The sequence below is a fragment of the Microcaecilia unicolor genome, chromosome 5 (genome assembly GCF_901765095.1).
Source record: "Microcaecilia unicolor chromosome 5, aMicUni1.1, whole genome shotgun sequence".
NCBI classification, from domain to species: domain Eukaryota; kingdom Metazoa; phylum Chordata; class Amphibia; order Gymnophiona; family Siphonopidae; genus Microcaecilia; species Microcaecilia unicolor.
The window spans coordinates 42,192,171-42,212,356 of record NC_044035.1 but is presented as its reverse complement, the minus strand read 5'-3'; the positions used below and the strand labels follow the sequence as shown (position 1 = coordinate 42,212,356).

At 46.8% G+C, this 20,186-nt stretch overlaps 1 protein-coding gene across 1 annotated transcript in view; it reads right to left on the bottom strand.

Moving 5' to 3' along the window:
• Positions 1 to 20,186, bottom strand: part of LOC115471059 (SMC5-SMC6 complex localization factor protein 2-like) — a gene marked incomplete at its 3' end in the record, with an annotated part of 157,601 nt that overhangs the window by 111,301 nt on the left and 26,114 nt on the right. Inside the window, exon 3 of the mRNA XM_030204728.1 lies at positions 4,200 to 4,855. Within this exon, the coding sequence (XP_030060588.1) occupies positions 4,200 to 4,855 (656 nt within the window). The remainder of the gene's footprint in view (positions 1 to 4,199; positions 4,856 to 20,186) is intronic.

Below are 20,186 nucleotides of genomic sequence, written 5' to 3'. Positions count from 1 at the left end.
CGGAGTAGGGGCAGGGATTGATAACTAGTAGTTTATCAGGCTTATTTTCGAAAGTGATCGCCGGCGATCTTCCGACATAAATCGGGAGATGGCCGGTGATCTCTCAAACGCGGCAAAATCGGTATAATCGAAAGCGGCTTTTTTTTACAGCATCGCCGCGCTGGCGAAAGTTCAAGGGGGCATGTCGGTGGCATAGTGAAGGCGGGACATGGGTGGGCATGAGCGTGGCTACCAGATGGCTGGCTTTCGCTGATAATGGGAAAAAAAAAAAAAAAAGCGGCGTTAATCAGTATTTTGCCGGGTTTACTTGGTCCTTTTATTTTCACGACCAAGCCTCAAAAAGGTGCCCCAACTGACCTCCCCGTAGTACCCCAGTGGTCACCAACCCCCTTCCACACTAAAAAAATAAAAATAAAAACCTTTTTTTACCAGCCTGTATGCCAGCCTCAAATGTCATACCCAGCTCCCTCACAGCAGTATGCAAGTCCCTGGAGCAGTTTTTAATGGGTGCAGCGCACTTCAGGCAGGCAGACCCAGGCCCATCCCCCCTCCTACCTGTTACACTTGTGGTGCTAAGTGTTGAGCCCTCCAAACCCCCCCCCCCAAACCCACTGTACCCACATGTAGGTGCCCCCCTTCACCCATAAGGGCTATGGTAATGGTGTAGAGTTGTGGGGAGTGGGTTTGGGGGGGATTTGGGGGGGGCTCAGCACCTGGGAGCTATTTGTGTATTTTTTAAACATTTTTAGAAGTGCCCCCTAGGGTGCCCAGTTGGTGTCCTGGCATGTGAATGGGGACCAGTGCACTACAAATGCTGGCTCCTCCCACGACCAAATGCCTTGGATTTCGCTGGGTTTGAGATGGCTGGCATTTTTTTCCCATTATCGCTGAAAAACAAAACCGGCGATCTCAAACCCGGCGAACTCTGGCATTTGGCCGGGCTAAATCGTATTATCGAAAAAAAAAAAAAAAAAAGATGTCCGGCCATCTTTTTCGATAATACGGTTCAGGCCAGCTGTTGCGCCACTGCCACAATAGATCGCCGGCGAAGTTCGATTATGCCCCTCTATATTTACTACATTCTTTATATGTCACCTTTCTATTGTACAACCAAAGCATTTACATATTATATAGAGGTACTTTCTGTCCCTAGTGGGCACACAATATGAGACTAACCCCATTCTGGAATAGCATTACAATTTGAACTCATGCACATGCTGAAGCTGATAATCTAAATCTGACATCAAAGGATAAGTAACTATTGATGTGACAATTTCTACATGCTGCCAAAGTAATAAAGTTGAAAAGTGCAGCCTTAGTGTGACAGAGTCACGTTTTCCCTTCCTCCATTTGCAATTTTATGCATCTGTTCAGGCAGTGGCGTTCCGTGCTTGGCTGACACCTGGGGCGGATCGCAGCTGCGCGCACCACCCCCCCCCCCCCCCCGGGTGCAGTGCAACACGGCACCCCCCCCTGGCATGGACCCGCCGGCGCAGCGCCTCTCACTCCCCCCCCCCCACCTGCCTACCAGCTGAGCTCCGTGCACCCGGCACCTCGAATCTGCAGCGCTGCTGACTGTAAAAGAAGAAAACCGTCTCGTCGTTGGCCCTTCACTCACTGAGTCCCGCCCTCTGATGTAACTTCCTATTTCCTTCTTCCAAATATCCTGTAGTTAATCTACTTCAGTTCCATTTGACACTGCCTAGTCTGAAATAGGTACAGACAGCACAGTAAGATGAGTCCCACTGCTCCAAGTCCTGTAAGCATCTGCTGAAATACGGTGTCAGCAGGAGGAGGATCAAGAGTTTCCTATGACAAGTATTTGAGACCTCTAATAAAAATGCCTTGAATAGCAAAACAAATTCTGGGGAAAGAGGGTAGTAGCCTTGTTTCCAGGTTCTCCTCAAAGTCTAGGTGGTCTTGAAAATATTTGTGGTAGTAGGGAGTTCTCATTCTGGCCTGCAGTATTCTGAAGGGTATTAGCTTTATCTAACCAAAAGCAGTACTGTGAAATCTGAATTTGATTAGAAATGAGACAAAATGGCTGCTCCTCTTAGAGAAGCTGCAGTTTTATCCCAAGGCAAAATATCTTTCCTACCACCAGGCTCCCTCCCCACTCTGGCAGAGTTGTAGACTTGGGACAAGTAGTGCATTTCCAGGCAGCCATGCACCAGCCCTACAATGCTAACAGTGCTTATGTGCTCTGCCAGGGCCTCTATGATAGATTTGGATTGCATCTCTCCTCAGGCACACCAGACAGAAGTAAACTCAAGGCCAGTGCTGCAGCCTACTTTGGAAGTGAAACTGCTAAAAGTGCCTGCAAACTGGGGTACAGCCAGACTGAACCCAGGATCTTTGGTCTGCAATTGAAATTGGCCATTTGGTTTTGGCAGAAACCAAAACCATAAACAAAACCGCCATCATCCTACTCCATCCCTCCCTGACCGTGAAGCCCCCCCTCCCGGCGATGTCCCCCTTCCTGCCCGACCACTTGTAGCCCCCACCCCTACCCCACCTCAGGTCTACCTTTGTGAAGCCCTGGTGGTCTAGTGGCCTCTTCAGGGACAGAAACTAATTCCACTCTTTCCTGCCCAGTGCTGCTGCTCCAATCCAAATGACTGCCAAAGGAGATCCCAGCAGCCATTTACGGATTGGAACCAACATGGCCAAATGACTCACTCTTGCTCATTTTGCAACTGGAACAAGTCCTCTGGCCACGTTGGCTCCAATCACAAAAAGGGTGCCTGGACCTACTGCAGTAGTCTTCTGAAGTCATTCGGATTGGAGAAGCACATAGGGAAGGAATGAGTGGGATCTGTTCTTGTCTCTCCCCCCCTCCCCCCAAGAGACCACTAGACCAACAAGGCTTCACCAAGTTAAGCCTGGGGAGGGCCTACAGGCAGTTGGGCAGGGCTGGAAAGCATTTTTGGCCGAAACCTAAATCCAGATTTCAGGTCTGTTTCCGTGCCGAATCCGAAATTTAGACTGCCTCTAATCTGGGGTTGGTGGTTTAAGCTCCCTCAGGGATGACCAGTAGCATAAAAACACCTCACCAACAATGTGTTTTTTTTTCCTGCCAGATCAACTATCTTCTTTTCTAGCTAAGAGTTTAGAGGTCTCAACTTCCCTTGCTTTGTCTTTAATCGAGACATTTGCTGCACAGTTGAGAGTTTTCATAGGTTAGCATGCCTTTCTCTTGCTTAGTTCTTCACTTGTAATTTTTCTTGCTGATAATTTGACTTTGGTTCTTCTCACTATAGGGGACTTTAATAACTGCATTGAGTATGAGTGCCTAAAATTTTGCTTTTAGTATTTTTGATTTACAAGCTTGTAATCACTTTTTAATTTAATTTATTTTACACACAGGATTCTATGCTTACATATTTTTGTTAAACTCCAAAAAATAAAATTAAAAAAAAAACCCACCTCACCAACAAAACTAAAGGATGAGTCCTGTACTCACTACAAAGCTGTCAAAATAAAATAGATTCTTCTGTATTTTCCAAATTATACTACTTTTGCTGCTTACTCTTCTTTCCTTTTATTTTAAAACAAAGTATAGGGCAAGAAGGAGAGGAGGAAAAAATCTCAGACTCCTCTGAGATTATCCTCTGGCTCTAGGCAAAAAACAGCCTCTTAAAATTGGTTTTAAATAATGGAGCCCCCTTCCCACACACAAACACAATCTTGATTTATCAGTTCTCAAACTAGACCAGGAGCTTCCCTCAGACTCGTCCAGAAGCTGCACAATTGACCACCCAACATCTGTGGGGAAAATACTGCACACCTTATAGAGTAGAGCCCCATAATTCTAGGGTGTCTCCAAATCCGCTGCCCAACAGGTATAACCCACAGGTCCTGGAATAGTCTGGTAAAGATGCTAAGAAAAAAAAAATGCTAGGTTGGAAAAAAAAAAGTTTTCTGCTACAGCATGAGCTGCCATCTCAGAACAGGTAACGTACGGAGACCATGGTATATTTAGTATTTTGACAGGGGTTTTACATAAATAGAATAACCAACTTAGAACTTGAATATTGGCCTGAGGTTGATGCTAAACTCTACTTGGATACAGAAATAGCTTGTGCAGATGCATGCAAATTGCCTTGAGCTCAGATTCCTAAAAGGTGAGTAATTTACATCTAAAATTGAAATCAAAACAAAGACTTTTTTTTTTTAATAGGAAAAAACCCCAACATTACCTGACTTGAAATGTTTGATGTAGAATCTGCTTCCACTGGATTGCGGGACACAAGTTTAGTATGGTTAATGCTGCATATCAACTCTCTCTCTCTGCGATAAGTTTCCATGGAAGAAGTCTGAACTTCATAATCAGAACTGTAAGATGTCCGAAGAGAACTCAAGGATGTTGCATATTGGGACATGTTTTTCCTGTTGTCATTTCTGCCATGGTCTTTCAATATGTCAGTTGCTGAAGTAGTTGACAATGCACATGAATCTAACCTATTCCCTAAGTCAATTTTCTGGCTCTTGCTGTATTCACAAGAAACCAATGGATACATTTTAGCAGATCTATCATCTCTTCTTAATATGCTGATAGCTTTATTTTTCATCCCTTGGGGAGAAGGTTCAGAAGACAGAGGAGACATAAGACTACTCAGACTTTTATGGCAGTTACTCTCAAAGTTGTTTGAGCTAGATTGTTTCTCTTTTTTAACTTTCAAAAATGCTTCCATGATTGGACTTCTGCTTGATGAAGACACAGGTATCCTCTTCCTTTGAGATTTAGTTGCAGAGGATTTAACACTTTTTCCAAGTTGCTCAGCACCCGAAACTGGCAATCCAACCAGCTCATGACCGACATGTCCTTTTTGTGGTGACTCCAACACAATGCGATCTTAAAAAAATGAAATGAAACAAGCAGTCATTCCAATAGTACTATCACAAAACTAGACACATACACACACACACACACACACAAGGTGTAATTTATGTTTAAGTTTTTATTGATGTCACAGTTTACAACGTGTAAAGATCAATAAACATATACTTAATACAAACCTCTGTCTTCTTTAACAAAACCTTGACTAAAGTGTCATCAAACTTTGCTGTAAATTTTCCTCCCTCTCCCCACCCCCCATCCCCACTATGCCCCTGCTTTAATGTTTAATCATTCTTATTAAAGCCATCACATGTTGTAATATGAACGATATCAACTATCAACTGAGTCCCAGTCACATCAATACAATTCAACATAGGCATACAGATCATTTTTAACTTTCCATCCCTCCCCTCCCCCAACCTCATAATGCCCTTTAACGACTCAATACCTCTAACTCTAAACATCAGAACCGCCTACCCTTCTACCCTCCCCCCCCCAGCAGTCCCTACCCCCTCCCCTAGTCCGCCCCCTCCCTCCCATACAGGAATTCGATCATCCTCTCTTTCCATCTACCACGTGAGTGAGTTCACCAATAGGCTGCGAGCTCTGCCTGATAGAGCCTGCACGTACGGCTCCCAGACTTCCCAGAAACGTTGTTTACTTCTAGGGCTACGGTTCATAGCATGTGCTTCCATCCTCACCAGGGAATGACACGGTGTCATTTAATGAAGGTCAAAACTTTTATCCCTTTCTTCCCTCCAATAAAGCAAAGTGGCTCACCTGTAGCAGATGTTCTCCAAGGGCAGCAGGTCAAGTATTCTCACAGCTGGGTGATGCCATCTGACAGAGCCCAGTGTGGATGCTGACTAGTGAGATTAATGTAGAAATTTCTAGCAGCATCCTACTGTGCATGCTCTGGTGCCTTCCCACTCTACACACAAGTGTAGGTCCCTCAATCATGTAAAATACCTAAACAATACAACTCCAAGGGGAGGAAGAAGGGTATACGAGAGTAATTGGCCTGCTGTCTTCAGAGAACACCTGCTACAGGTAAGTAACTTTGCCTACTTTGAGGACAAGCAAGCCAGCTGTATTCTCACAGTTGGGAATCTCTAAACACCTCACCGAAAATAATATTGTTAGGATAATAGGGACTCAAAACATCGAGGCCTCAAAGTCAATTAACCTGAAGCTATTTACATACTAGTTGTGAAGGTGAAGCCTGGAACCGAAGAAAACTGGACCTCAGCAGGGTGGAGTTGACTTTTAAGACACCAAACAAATTCTTCAGGATTGCCTATCCAAAAGGCTGTCACAGTGGGTAACCTGCTCAAGGCAGTAATGAGATCAGAGTGTGTGGACTGATGACCACATTGCAGCTTTGCAAATCACCTCTATGGAGGCTGACCGCAAGTGGGCTACCGACATAGCCATGGCTCTGACATTATGAGCCTTGACATGACCCTCTAGAGTCAGCCTAGCCTGGGCATAAGTGAAGGAGATGCAATCTGCTAGCCAATTAAAAATCATGCGTTTGCCAATGGCTACCCTCATTCGGTTTGGGTCAAAAGAAATAAAGCTGGGTGGACTGTCTATGGGCTCTAGTCCACTCCAGATAGAAGGCTAAGGCTCACTTGGAATCTAAGGTATGCAGTACACTCTCGCCAGAATGGGCATGTGGTTTTAGGAAAACTGATGCCAGAATAACTGACTGATTAAGATGGAACGCTGACATTACCTTAAAAAAAAAAAACTGTACAAACGAACAAACAAAAAAAGAACTTAAGTAGTGTGCGTGAAACTACTCCACTGTAGTGAAACAGTGCAAGGTGGATCAGTTACTAGGGCCTGGAGCTCACTGACTCTGATCTGGAAAGTTCTGTTTTTGGTGGTGGTCACTTCACCTCTCAAATACTTCAGATGACAGGAATCAGGCAGCTCAAAAGGAGCTTCCATCAGCTGGGTGCAACAACATTGAGATCTCATGACTGTTAGTGGTTTGACAGGGGGCTCTGTCAATCACAAACCTCTCATGAAGCAAACAACTGGAGGCTATACAGAGATGGCTTACTTCCTACAAGGTGATGATGAGCACTAATTGCACCAAGATGAACCCTTATAGAGTTGGTTTTCAAACCAGACTCAAAGGAGGTGAAGGCATTCAAGCAAGATCTAAGGTCTTGCCCTCACACCAGAAGGCAAACTTCCTCCACTTAAATCAATAACACCTGTTAGTGAAGTCTTTCTTGGAAGCCAAGATGCGAGATGCACCCTCCACAATTCTAAAGATTTGAATTCTATACTCTCAATATCCAAGCTGTGAGGGCCAAGGATTGGAGGCTGGGATACAGAAGAGATTCCTCGTTCTGCGTGATGAGGGTCGGGAAAACATTCCAATCCCCACAGATCTTCGGAGGGCAGCTACAGAAGAGGAGGAATCCAGATCAGCCTTGGCCAGTAAGGGGTGGTAAGGATCAATGGTCTTATTTGAGTTTCAGCAAAGTCTTCTCTATGAGAGGTATTGGAGGATATGCATATAGAGGACCCTTCTCCAATGTAGGAGAAAGGCATCTAATGTTAGTCTGCCGTGTGATCTGTGTCTGAAACAGAACTGGGGAACTTTGTTATTGAGATGAATGGCAAAAAGATCCACTCCCATTCTGCGCAAATACACTGCAACTACTGCTAGACACCTGAATACCTTGGGAGCTGACTTGAGGCCAAATGGCTGAATGAGATACTAGTAGTGGTGTTTCCCTATTCAGAATTTGAGATACTTCCTATTGAAATGTGGGTACAGGTATCCTTTAAATCCAGAGAGCATAGCAAACCTTTTTCCTGAATCATGGAGAGAAGGGTGCCCAGGAAAATCATCCTGAACTTTCCTTTGACAAGGAATTTGTTCAGGGTCCTGAGGTCTAGGATGTTTTTTTTTTTTTGGACATGAGGAAGTACCTGGAATAAAATCCGTTCCCTTCTTCCCTTGGTGGCAAGGGTTGACAATACTGGCCTATAGAACGGCGAAGATGTCCTCTACAAGAACCTGCTTGGGCTAAGAGCTGATGCCCTCAGTGGGCAATTTCGCAGTCTTTGATGCCAATGAAGCGCGTAACAGAGATGGACTGTTTGAAGAACCCAACAGAGGTTACAAGGGCCACCTGTGTTGGGAAAAACAAATTTCAACCTACCTGTAGGCCATCCAGAATGGATACTTTGGGTGCGGCTACACTCTCCTGGAGCCAGTCAAAACCTCACTCCTTGCTTCAACTGGGGAACTGGCTGGGACGTCCAAGGTCAAGAATGGTGGGCCTGGGGGTTTTGGGAACAGCCAGAAGGCAGCGAAAACCTATGCCTTTGAAAGTAGTAGGGTCACCGCCTAGGCCCACTCAAACCTTCTAGAGTCAAAGAGGCTGGACAGGATCTGGATGGTATCAGTATGCTTCTTTATGAGGTCACTGGCCTCCTCCACCTTGTCCCCAAAAAGACTGTCTCCTCGGCAAAGTACATCTGCCAACCTCTCCTGAACCGCTGGTTCTAGGTCAGACACACACAGCCATGAGAGTCTGTACATTCCCATACCCATGGGTGGAGAGTCTGGATACAATATCAAAAGAATGTTAAAGCCCCTGGCCAGACACTTCCTGCACTCAAGCTGCTTACTGGCCAACTGGTGAAGCCCAAGGCACCCAATAAAACCGGTCCATCACAGAAATCACCAATTTTACATTTGGCGTCTTCTTGGACATCGAGAAAAGAATTGCAGCCAAATCAAACTCAACAGAGCTACAAAAAGGGGCAGTGTTCAAATTCAGGCCAGTGCTCCAGCCTAAATGGGCCTGGCACCTCGTGAAAAACGAAGAGCCGAAAATACTACAAAAAATTAATGGGCAAAAGAATAAAGAGGAAGGAATAACTGTAAAAGGGACAAAAATACCCCAATGGGAAAGCACTGAGAATCAGAGAAAAACAGCACAGACAGAACATGATGAGGAATCCTCCCTGCTCCGCGGACAAACGAAGACTGTGCGACCCATGCTCATGCATCAAGTGGGAAGGCACCAGCACATGCGCAGTGAAATGCTGCTAGAAAATTCTACATTAATCTCACTAGTCAGCATCCACACCGGGCTCCGTTGAATGACGTCACCCAGCTATGAGAATACGTGCTTACAGAAGAAGTGGAAAGGCAGAGTGTCTGAAGGAAATGAGGAGGAAAAAGTAAAAAAAAAAAAAAATGGAGAAATTATGACTTACCTGATAATTTTCTTTCCTTTAACCACAGCAGATGAATCCAGAGACTTATGGGTTGTGACCATCTACCAGCAGGTGGACAGAGAAAGTACTGAACTCTCTTATAGGACAACATGCTCCTTGGTTAGTCAGTATTTCTCTTAACAAAGCAGAAGAAATAAAAAGGCATAATAGATACCCTTCCTCACAGAGAAGCATGAACAGTAGAAAACAGCAAAAGCTTAACACCAAAACGAGTCATTACCCTAAAAAGAGAAATGAACAAAACCATGAGAACAGAGCACTGAAGAAGGGTTGGGTTCAAGCAAGGCGCAGTGCCCCGTAGGGTGCACGGAGCCAAAAATAACATGGCGCCGTGCCCCGACGGGCATGCGCTCCGTGGCCGGCTGGGAGCAAGCGAGGGAGGAAGGGGCAGGACCCCGACGCTCATGGCTCCCCGCTGGCCATAGAAGGGGCTAACCAAGAGGGGTTAAAAGCCCCAGAAGAGAGCAGGGTCAGCCTCTTCGTGGCCAGGTCAGCAGACGACGGCGGACGGCGGCACCCAGCAGACGGCGCGATCCCGTACTTGGTCGGCGACCACGTGCTTACCCCACCGCCGATTCCCAGTCCAGGAGGTCAGTACGCGCCGCAATAGACAGCCGGCGGGATGGGGGTTCGGGGTGGGATGGGGGCGCGTGGGAGTCAGTGCAGCGCGCGCTAGGCCGTCCGTATCCTTATTGTATCCCCCGGCCCTTTGAGTGATTCCTTGTGGCTCAAATACGCAGCTCTCATGAGCCGTAGTAATTGGGATAGCCTGTTGAACTTACTTTTAATGTTTTCGTGTGTATCGGGAATCTCTGCTGATAGCTCCTTGCTCAGGCAGGCGGAGGCGGGCATTCCAAAAAAAAAAAAAAAAAAAGAAAAGGTCTCTGCCTAATGAGATAGCTCCTTCCTTTCCCTATCATCCTTTCCCAGCTCTGCGCTTTGCTATTCGGTTTAAGTTTCCTGCATGTCTGGCTCGCGTGATTTTGCCAGTTTAACGAGTCCACTTTGCCAGCGATCAAAAAAAAAAAACAAATATATATAATTTATATTATGAGACGCAGCCCTGGAGACAGGTGCTCCTTGCTTGAAATGCAGGTGTAGTAATATCGCGAATGGCCAGCAGAGGGCAGCGTGGTGCCTTAAACAGACATGCAGGGAACTATTGTATAGTAATATCCCCTAGCCTGCAAGCTTCTAAAAGCGGAGACCGGGCAAAGGGTGCTGCAGGTAGAGCGTGCTGCTCATAGCTAGGCGGGACACAGGCACTACCAATAGGGAGTAGGGGAGTAGCCGGGTACTTAATGCAGCAGGCCTTGAAGCTGGGAGGCGGGTTCATTTCCCCCTGCGGCTGCAAAAAAAAAAAAAAAATTATATATATATATATATATATATATATATATATATATAAATAAAGCTAACTTTTCGACTGGATTACTACAGCGCATCCCTGACTGACTAGCGCTAACTTGTAAAATTAGGCGGCACAGGTAAAAGTAACAATTACCATTAGGGGTGAGACTCCCAAAAACTTTCACGTATGATGTGATCCTACCAGTTGTCCTTTAAGTCCCGTAGATCCTCGTCTATCGACATATCACCATCCCCTCCACCGCACAGCATGGAAGCGACACCGGAGGCAGAAGTCGCTACCGGCTGCCCCACCCGGGAGAGGGGAGTGGAAGACGAACTCAACACACTTCAAGAGCAGGAAGGAGAGACAACTGCGTGCGAGAGCGACCCGAGCAATACAGCAGGGAAGAAGGCCACGACAAGCGGGGCGAGCAAAAGAAAGAGCCAAAGAAAGCAAGCAGGCACAAGATCTGAAGGGCAGCCCGCCCCCACGGAAGCAGCCACAACTTCGCGGAAGAAAAGAAGCAAGAAGACGACCGCAGCGGGTTCCCCACAGCAACTGAGTAGTGCAGCCAGCAGTCCGGAAACCTTCCACCCTCAGCAGACACCGAGCTTCGCAAGCGCCTGGCCCCACCCGACGGCTAGCTCCGGATGGACTCCACCATATGCAGCAATACAGAGTGCTATGCCACAGACCACGGACAGCGCGGGGCCAGCGGCAGGACACGGCCAGCAATCAGGCATGCCAGCATGGCCTTATGGCATGGGCTGGGGATACCCGCAGCATCCTCCCTACTTCGGGGCCTGGCCAGGATTTGGCCCTCCCCCCCCCTCACCGTGCCAGGCATGGCAATCGCCAATGGATGCAAGGCATGTGACACCTGCGCAGGCCTCGAGCACCCCAAAACCCAGTTGCGGGTGCTCCACACCAAATCCCCCCAGGCCGGAACCTAATCACACGGACAGAGCACCGCCGCTGGATCCCGCAGGTACGTCCAGTGGGGTGCATGGACCTAGGAAGGTAAATGCTCATACGAATGTGGGGGAGGGAATAGCCAGGACTGAGGAGGGTAGTGCGGAGAGCGAGGGAGATAAGGGCACACACATTGAGCCAGAAGGAAACAGCAGGGAACAAAATACAGCAAACAAAGAGACAGGGCCCCCACCAGGCAAGAAAGGAAAAAAGAAAAAGAAGGGAAAGAAAAAATGCAGGCATAGCAGCTCAGATAGTGAGAGCAGCTCAGATTCCTCGTCCTCATCCTCCTCCTCCTCTTCGGAGGACGACGATGAAACGAGGAGCGCCGAAGGAGCGGCAGCAGTCAATAAGGACGACCGTCCCACTCCACTAGTCGCTCTGCCTCACATATGGAGATTAGTACCTAAATCAACCAGGAAAAAGATAAAGAATAGGAAATACTTTGACATATTTCAAGTACTCGAAGGAAAGAAATGGCTCAAGAAAAGAAAGAAGGACGCTAAGGATAACACACACACACGGGACAAAGGCACACAGAAATCAATAGTTAACTGGCTGTGGGCCTTCCTCAGGGTAATAGATGTAGCGGGACACGCCGATCCCACCCAGTACAGCCCAATGCTAGCCTACGCCCTCAACATAGTGCAGGCATACAAAGATTATGAGGGACACAGATGGTTAAAATATGATGAGGACTACAGAGATAGGATGGACGATTGCCCCACCCTTGGGTGGGGGTGGATGAACGTAGATCTGTGGCTACACAGTATGGCAAACAGGGGCCCAGTAGCCGGCGCGCAGGGCAGACCCTTTCGGGCAGGCGGACCAAGCAGCGCGGGGAGAGCCTTAGGGAATCAAGACGGCGATTCAATCGAGCAGCATGCACTCAGCCTAACTGTAGATACAAGCATGTATGCACAGCGTGCGGGGCCCCTCATCCCGCTATCAAATGCATTAAAAAACCACCTGATAGAGCAGCTGCACAACCATAACTTAGTACACAGGGCTATGGCATCCTCCCCGGTCAACCTACCCGCTATGCGGCCATGGTTGGCCCGATACACAAAAAAGGATGCGAGTTTAATTGAAGACGGCTTTGCACACGGTTTTAGAATTCCTTATCATGGCGCCCCGACAAGACGAGCAGCTAGGAACTCCCCATCGGTGGTGCGGCTTTACCATGAGGCGAAGGCGCGCATCGATAAGGAGGTGAGCTTAGGGAGGGTGGCGGGCCCCTTCCATTGCATGCCGTTCGAACACTTCATCGTTTCCCCACTGGCGATTATCCCAAAAAAGGAACCCGGAAAATACTGACTCATACATAATCTATCCCATCCGGCCGGGGATTCAGTGAATGATTTCCTCCCCCTCCGAAGCAAGTTCAGTGCATTATGCCACCTTTGACATGGCGGTCCAGCTACTGCGGAAAGCAGGGCAAGGAGCCCTCATGGCCAAGGCAGACATAGAATCGGCCTTTCGACTACTGCCGGTACACCCTGACAACTTCCCCATCCTGGGTTTCAAGTTTGATGGGCAATACTACTACGATAAGTGCATGCCCATGGGATGTTCGGTCGCCTGCTCCATATTCGAATGCTTCAGTACATTTTTGCACTGGGTGGTAGAAAAAGCATCTGGGAGCGAGAACATCATTCACTACCTAGACGACTTCCTGTTCGTGGGGCCAGCAGGCAGGCCGACTTGCCAGGCCACCCTTACCCATTTCCGTGCAGTCGCAGAGTCCTTCGGCATCCCCCTAGCAAAAGAAAAAACGTGGGGCCCGTGTACGCGCCTGCAATTCCTGGGCATCAAGCTGGATTCATGCGATATGGTTTCGCGACTACCCAGCGACAAAATTGACAAAATAAGAAAGGTAATAGCAGAGGTGGCAAGCAGAGAGAAGGTCACGCTACGGGAAATGCAGTCATTGGTAGGCAACCTCAATTTTGCTTGCAGAGTGATCGTAATGGGTAGGGCATTCTTACGCAGGTTATCCAGCTCGATGTCCAGAGTGCAAAAGCCGTCACATCACATCAGAATAACGAGAGACATGAGGGAGGACCTCAGAGTATGGGACATGTTTCTGAGGCAATTCAATGGCAAAGTAGTATGGTTAGAAGCCCCGATATCCAACACCGATTTGCAGTTATACACTGACGCAGCTGGTGGGATAGGCTTTGGAATCTACTTCCAGGGAAAATGGTGTGCAGACATATGGCCACTTAGTTGGAAGGAACAGAACCTCACAAGGAATATTACCTTCTTAGAACATTTCCCAATCGTAGTGGCAGTCGCCATATGGAGGTCAAGGCTCAGAAACAGGAGAGTAGTTTTTTGGTCTGACAACAGAGCAGTAGTGGACATAATAAATAGGTACACAGCGCGATGCCTGATTGTAGTAGACTTGGCGCGCGAGCTAGTAAAATTGTGTATATATAACAATATACTACTGCACGCAAAACATGTCCCTGGCGCAAGCAACCCCATAGCTGATGCTCTTTCTCGTTCAAAGTGGGAAGTCTTCCGAAAACTGGCGCCACAAGCGGCGATGAGAGGAGAGCCTGTACCAGATTACCTATGGAGACTCGGAGCCCCGAGGTGTGGAGGTTGCTGAAGCAGTCCCTGGCGCCGCGAACGTGGAGAACTTACAATGTAGGGTACCAAAGAGTACGCTCCTTCCTTTATGCACAGGGCTGGCGCGAAGGGCCAGTGCCCGACAGCGCAATCACGGAATATATCGTCCGTATGAAACAGGAAGGAGGGACCCTCAGCTCAGTAGCCCGACAGCTGACAGCGTTCTCGTTCTTTGTGAAAATAGCAGGGTGGGGTGACCCAAAAAACAGTTTCGTAACCAAAAAATTGTTAGAAGGCTGGCGAAGGGAGCGTGGAGCCAGACCAGATTGGAGGCTACCAATCACGCATGACTTGTTGATGGAAATATGGCAAGCCTTAGCAGGCGTATGCAATTCCAGATACGAGACCCGGCTTTTCCGGGCTGCATTTACGCTGGCCTTTTTTGGGGCATTCAGAATATGCGAGCTGGTAGCCCCATCCAAGAAAAACCCGGCTCCCACCGGCCTACAATTAGGCGACATTACGATACACAATAACACAATGCAAATAGTAATCCGCAGGTCAAAAACGGATCAGCTGGGCAAAGGACAGACAATCACGCTGACGCGAGTCGAATCGCTCAATACTTGCCCTGTAGCAAACACCAGAGAGTACCTAGCGCTGAGGCCCACAGGAAGCGAGGCACTATTGGTACACATGGATAGATCCCCCCTTACCCTCTTCCAATTTACGGCAGTATTATGCAAATGCTTGACCAAGACAGGGCGCGACCCAGGGAGATTCGGAACACATTCCTTTAGGATAGGGGCCACCACCTGCGCAGCATCGCTCAGCCTGCCACCACCGTCCATCAAAAGCTAGGCAGATGGAAATCAGAAGCCTACAAGGGGTACATTAGGGAACAGTCCCTTGGGCAACAGGGCCCTCCAGCCAAGATGTAATATTCACATTATATTTACATTATTCTATGTTGCAGGGTCACAAACGATGTGGATTGTCGACCACTCCTACATTAAGTGGGCCACACGCAGAGCGGCGGTAAGGCCTGGGGGCCTCCACTTAGGTCTGGCCTTAAGAGGAGTACAAATACAGTGGATGGGAGTTGGAGGAATGAAATGGAACCAGTTAGGCACACTGCTGAGGCGCAAGGCAGACAATTTAGCCACACCAACGACCATAGTCATACACCTAGGCAGAAACGACATCGGAACGCTTTCCGGCGTCGAACTGGTACAGGCAGCGAAGCGCGAGCTGTCCATAATCTCTCACCTCCTCCCCAAAACTAGTGTCATTTGGTCAGACATAATACCCAGATGGAGACACAGGAACGCCAAATTGTGGGGCAGACCCAGAAAGAAAGTCAACAAGCAAATCGCAACTTGGGTGATGCGCAGGGGCGGATGGCACATCACACACGAATGGGCGGACGATATGTGCGAAGGACTCTTCTGGAAGGATGGCACGCACCTCTCTGACATAGGATATGACTTATTTAACAATGATATGTCAACTGTGCTAGAGTATGTGATTTCGGCACAACAGGTCGCAGCTGTAGGTGGGGGTGGGCCAGGGCAAGACGGGCTACCCCAGCTGGATGGGGTTAAATAGGCAGCTGGCAGCTGCGATTACGGTACGGCCCCCTTGCTGTGCGGCGGGGGCCTCTCTCTACAAGCTCAGCCAGTCTTGCTAGTGTGGCGGACTTGGCTTGGGGGTTATTGAGCCTGAGGCTGAAGCGGCTTGGGTATGCCCAGGGTTAAGATATGTTGTATTTGAAATAAAGCTGCGGCCCAGTTGTGCCACAAAAAGAAATACCATATGTGAAGTCTTATTGGGGTTATAGTGGTAAAGAGAAGAATGGTGGTCCCGAGGGGTCTCGGTTGCCTATGTTATGGATTGATCTGCAGTGGTTAAAGGAAAGAAAATTATCAGGCAAGTCATTTCTCCTTCCTTAGCCTGCAGCAGATGAATCCAGAGACTTGTGGGATGTAGCAAAGCAGTCCTCATGTAGGGTGAGGAACTGCAACTCCTGTGGAAAGTACCAAATGGCCGAAAGAAGAGTCTCCTCAAGCCACAATATCCAGATGATGCTTGGAAAAAGGATGCAATGAGGACTAAGTAGCTGCTTTACATATGGCTTTGAGGGGGGGGGGGGGGGGAAGCTTGCTATGCCACCCAAGTTGCTAGGGCCCTAGCAAAATGTGCTCAAAGAGAAGCTGGCAGCTGCTTACTGGAAAAAAGGTACACAGAGGCAATAGCTTACTTAACCCAGCGAGAAATAGTCACTTTAGACGCAGCATAACTCTGATTCAGACCTAAAAGAACAAAAAGATGAATGGACCACCTGAAACCTGAAAACAAGCTGTAGCTTGCAAATACCAGAGAAGGTACAATCCCCCTTCCTTAAAAGAGGGTAGAAAGAGAGGTTGGCTAATGTGAAAAGCCAAAAACACCCTGGAAAGATAAGAAGGAAAGGTATGAATAGTCACTCCTGAATCCAAGAAAGGAAGAAACAGATCTCTGCCCAACACCACCTGTAACTCAAACTTTCCAAACTGAGGCAACAGCTACTAGAAGGAGCTTAAATGAGGGGAAAATCTTTCAAAATAGCTTGTTTCAGAGGTTCAAAGGGAACCTTTCTCAGAGTCCGCAGAACCACGCTAAGGTTCCCCTCAGGACAAGGAAGAAGAGGCCTCAGACTAGCCCCTTTCAAGAAATGAACCACATCTGGATGAAAAGTGAATGAAGAATCTAGAATCCGACCCTGATAACAAGCAACAGCCATCAATTAAACCTTAAAAAGTTGTGAGCGAGACCTTTCTAAAGGCCATCCTGCAAGAAGGCTAATATGTGCGGCAAAGTGGCCTGAAACAGAGACCATGTCCGTTCAGAGCACTATATTTCAAAACTTACCAGACATGAGTACACACGGCTAAAGTTGAGCATTTTCTTGCCAGAAGTAAAGATGCAATAATATAGTCAGCATATTCTTCCTTCTCCATTTCAGCCTCTCAAGTGCCAGGCCATAAGACCAAAGCAGGAGGAATCATCCAAATGGGACCCTGACTGACAGAGGAGAATGTTACTCAGAGAAGGGTGAACGGTTTGACTACCAGACAATGAAACAAGCTCGCAAACCCCGCCGCCTGGGCAAATCCAGAGCAAACCAAATGACCAACCCCCGATGACGAAGGGCTATGTGAAGAGCTCATCTTATTATAGGCTATGGCAGGAACACAAAGCAGAGTCAGCTGCAGCCAAGGCTGAAGAATAGTATCTATCCCTTCTGAACTGAACTCCTGTCTTCTGCCAAAGAACCTACTATTACTACTATTTAACATTTCTAGAGCGCTACTAGGGTTACGCAGCGCTGTACAAATTAACAAAGAAGGGCGGTCCCTGCTCAAAGGAGCTTACAATCTAAAGGACGAAATGTCAAGTTGGGGCAGTCTAGATTTCTTGAGTAGAGGTGTGGTGGTTAGCAACTCTGACAGCGTGATATGTTGCCATGAGATCTACATGGGAAATGCCCCAACTCTGAGTTACCAGCTGGAAGGTGTCCATCACCAGCTCCCATTCCGTTGGGTCTAGGAGTTCCTGCTGCGGAAACCCACTTAAACCATTGAGAGTTTCCACTAGGTGGGTGGCTGAAAGCTGCTGCAAATGCCTTTCCACCAAGAGGAAAACATCGAGTGCCACCCTGCGTGTGGATGCAATCCTCTGCAATCACATTAACAGAGAACCTAAGCCGGTTTGACCTCCAGAACAGATTGAAAGGCTTGATGAGCATTGTGCACCATTCCAGCACCAGCCAAATGGACTGCCACAGCATTGCCATGCAGCTTCATAGACCTCAGAGCAGTGTGTTGAAGCCAGTGGACTCCGCAGCCTGTCAAGTTGGTGGTATCTGTGCCTTCAGCTATCTAAAGAGGAGAAGCCAGAGATACACCTTGGAGGAGCTTGTTCAGTTGAAGCCATCCCAATATACTGTGCTTCGCCAGAGATCTCCATGTGAGACTAATTGTAGTCCTGAGAAACTGGCAACAAGCCCGCTGAAGCAGACATGTGAGCTCTGGTCCAAGACACCACCACAGAGTCCATCACCTGAACATAATCTAAGGTTCGGAGATTCAGAATTCACAACAAGTGGTAAATTTGTTCTTGAAGCATGTCTCTTTTCTGTTCCGAGAAAGACACCTGACCACGGGTCGCACTGAATTGTACTCCTAGATATTCCGAAGTCTGCGTCAGGATCAGATGACTCTTGTACAGATTGATACTCAAGACTTACTCAAGACTGCAGAAATGCCATGTCCCAGATAGTCACAGGATGACTCACCTGCTCCAACAATGTCCTGATCAGCCAGTCATCCAGATAGGGATGCACTGACTCATCCTTTTCTCAAGGTGGCAGCTATTACCACCACAAACTTGGAAAAGGTTCTGGGCACCATAGTTAAGCCAAACAGCATCATAAGTACATAAGTATTGCCATAATGGGAAAGACCAAAGGTCCATCAAGCCCAGCATCCTGTTTCCAACAGTGGCCAATCCAGGTCACAAATACCTGGCAAGATCCAAAAAAAGTAGAAAACATTTTATACTGCTTATCCCAGAAATAGTGGCTTTTCCCCAACTCCATTTAACAATGGTCTATGGACTTTTCCTTTAGGAAGCCGCCCAAACCTTTTTTTAAACTCCGCTAACTGCCTTTACCACATTCTCTGGCAACGAATTCCAGAGTTTAATTACACTTTCAGTGACGAAAAGTTTTCTCTGATTCGTTTTAAATTTACTACATTATAGCTTCATTGCATGCCCCCTAGTCCTAGTATTTTTTAAAAGTGTAAGACCATTTCTTGCTAACTGGAACAAGCAACATATCATCCACATAAGAATAAAACTTTACTCTCAATGAAGAAAACCCTGCTCTATATTTTAGTCATATAAAATCATTGAGCAAGGTGAGTGATAATGGGGAGCCCTACAGGACACCATAGGGCAGTACCCAAGGAGCAGAAAGTTCACCTTTCATTTTAACAGAATAGTATCTGTTAGACAAAAATTCTTAGAACCACATAAGGACTCTACCTGAAATAAGTATTAAATTCAGTTTGAATAAAAGAATTTCATGATCCACTGTAATCAAATGCAGCAGTCAGATCAGACTGCAATAAAACTAATGCTTTATGTTTTGCCTTAGAACATTTAGCATCAAAAACCAAGATGATAAACTGATTCGGTACTATGAAACACATTGAATCCGAACGGAAGTGGACTCAGACAACCATATTTATCCAAGTGAGATGATAATTGGGTAGCTACAACAGACTCAACCAGTTAAGTAAAAGAATGCTGGCCACCAGTTGAAAATTAGCAGGTAAACTAGGATCAGCATTGGGGGGGGGGGGGGGGGGGTTCCCCTCAATAGGAGTAAGGACAATTCCTCCCAAACTTCAGGGGTATTGTCCAGCCCTTCAAAGAGCGTCAAAAAAATAAATAGGTAAACCATTCAATTATCAAAACAGGAGGGGATTTCAAAATATAAGATATACAGCTGTCCATTATACAAGAAGAGGAAGCCATTACAGGTAAAAGTGAAGCCACCTGATCCTTTGTGATAATGTGAAAAAGTTCCTCAATATGTAAGCAGGGATAACGAATATGTAAAGATGCAAAAACAGTTAAATCAGTAACAGCTTGAAGCACAGGGGGAACTAATTCCCTAATCTTATCTAGAAAATGCTGCCAATGAGGAGGCTGAAGGATATTGAGAATCATCAATATCAATGCAAGAATTATGTACAAGGTATCTAAAAACTGTAAAAGCTGCTTAGAAGAAAAAGAAGGGTTATCAAAGAAGCAAAATAAGATTTTTTTTCACATTATAAATTGCTATTTATAAATTTTCACGGCCTTTTTCCATTCTAATCGTGATAAAGTGTTGCGAGAATGACACCAATGATGTTCTAGTCTACAGCAATTAGTTTTTAATTTAGCAAGATCTTGTGTAAACCATTTTTACTTATGGGAAAGGACTTTTTTTTTTTTAATTAAACCAATAGAGCTAAGGCATCCCTAGTTTCAGAAAGAACTTTATGACATTTATCATAGGAATTCTGAGGAACAGAAAAATCAAAATCCAATTGGGGTAAGGCTAAGCTCCAAAAATTG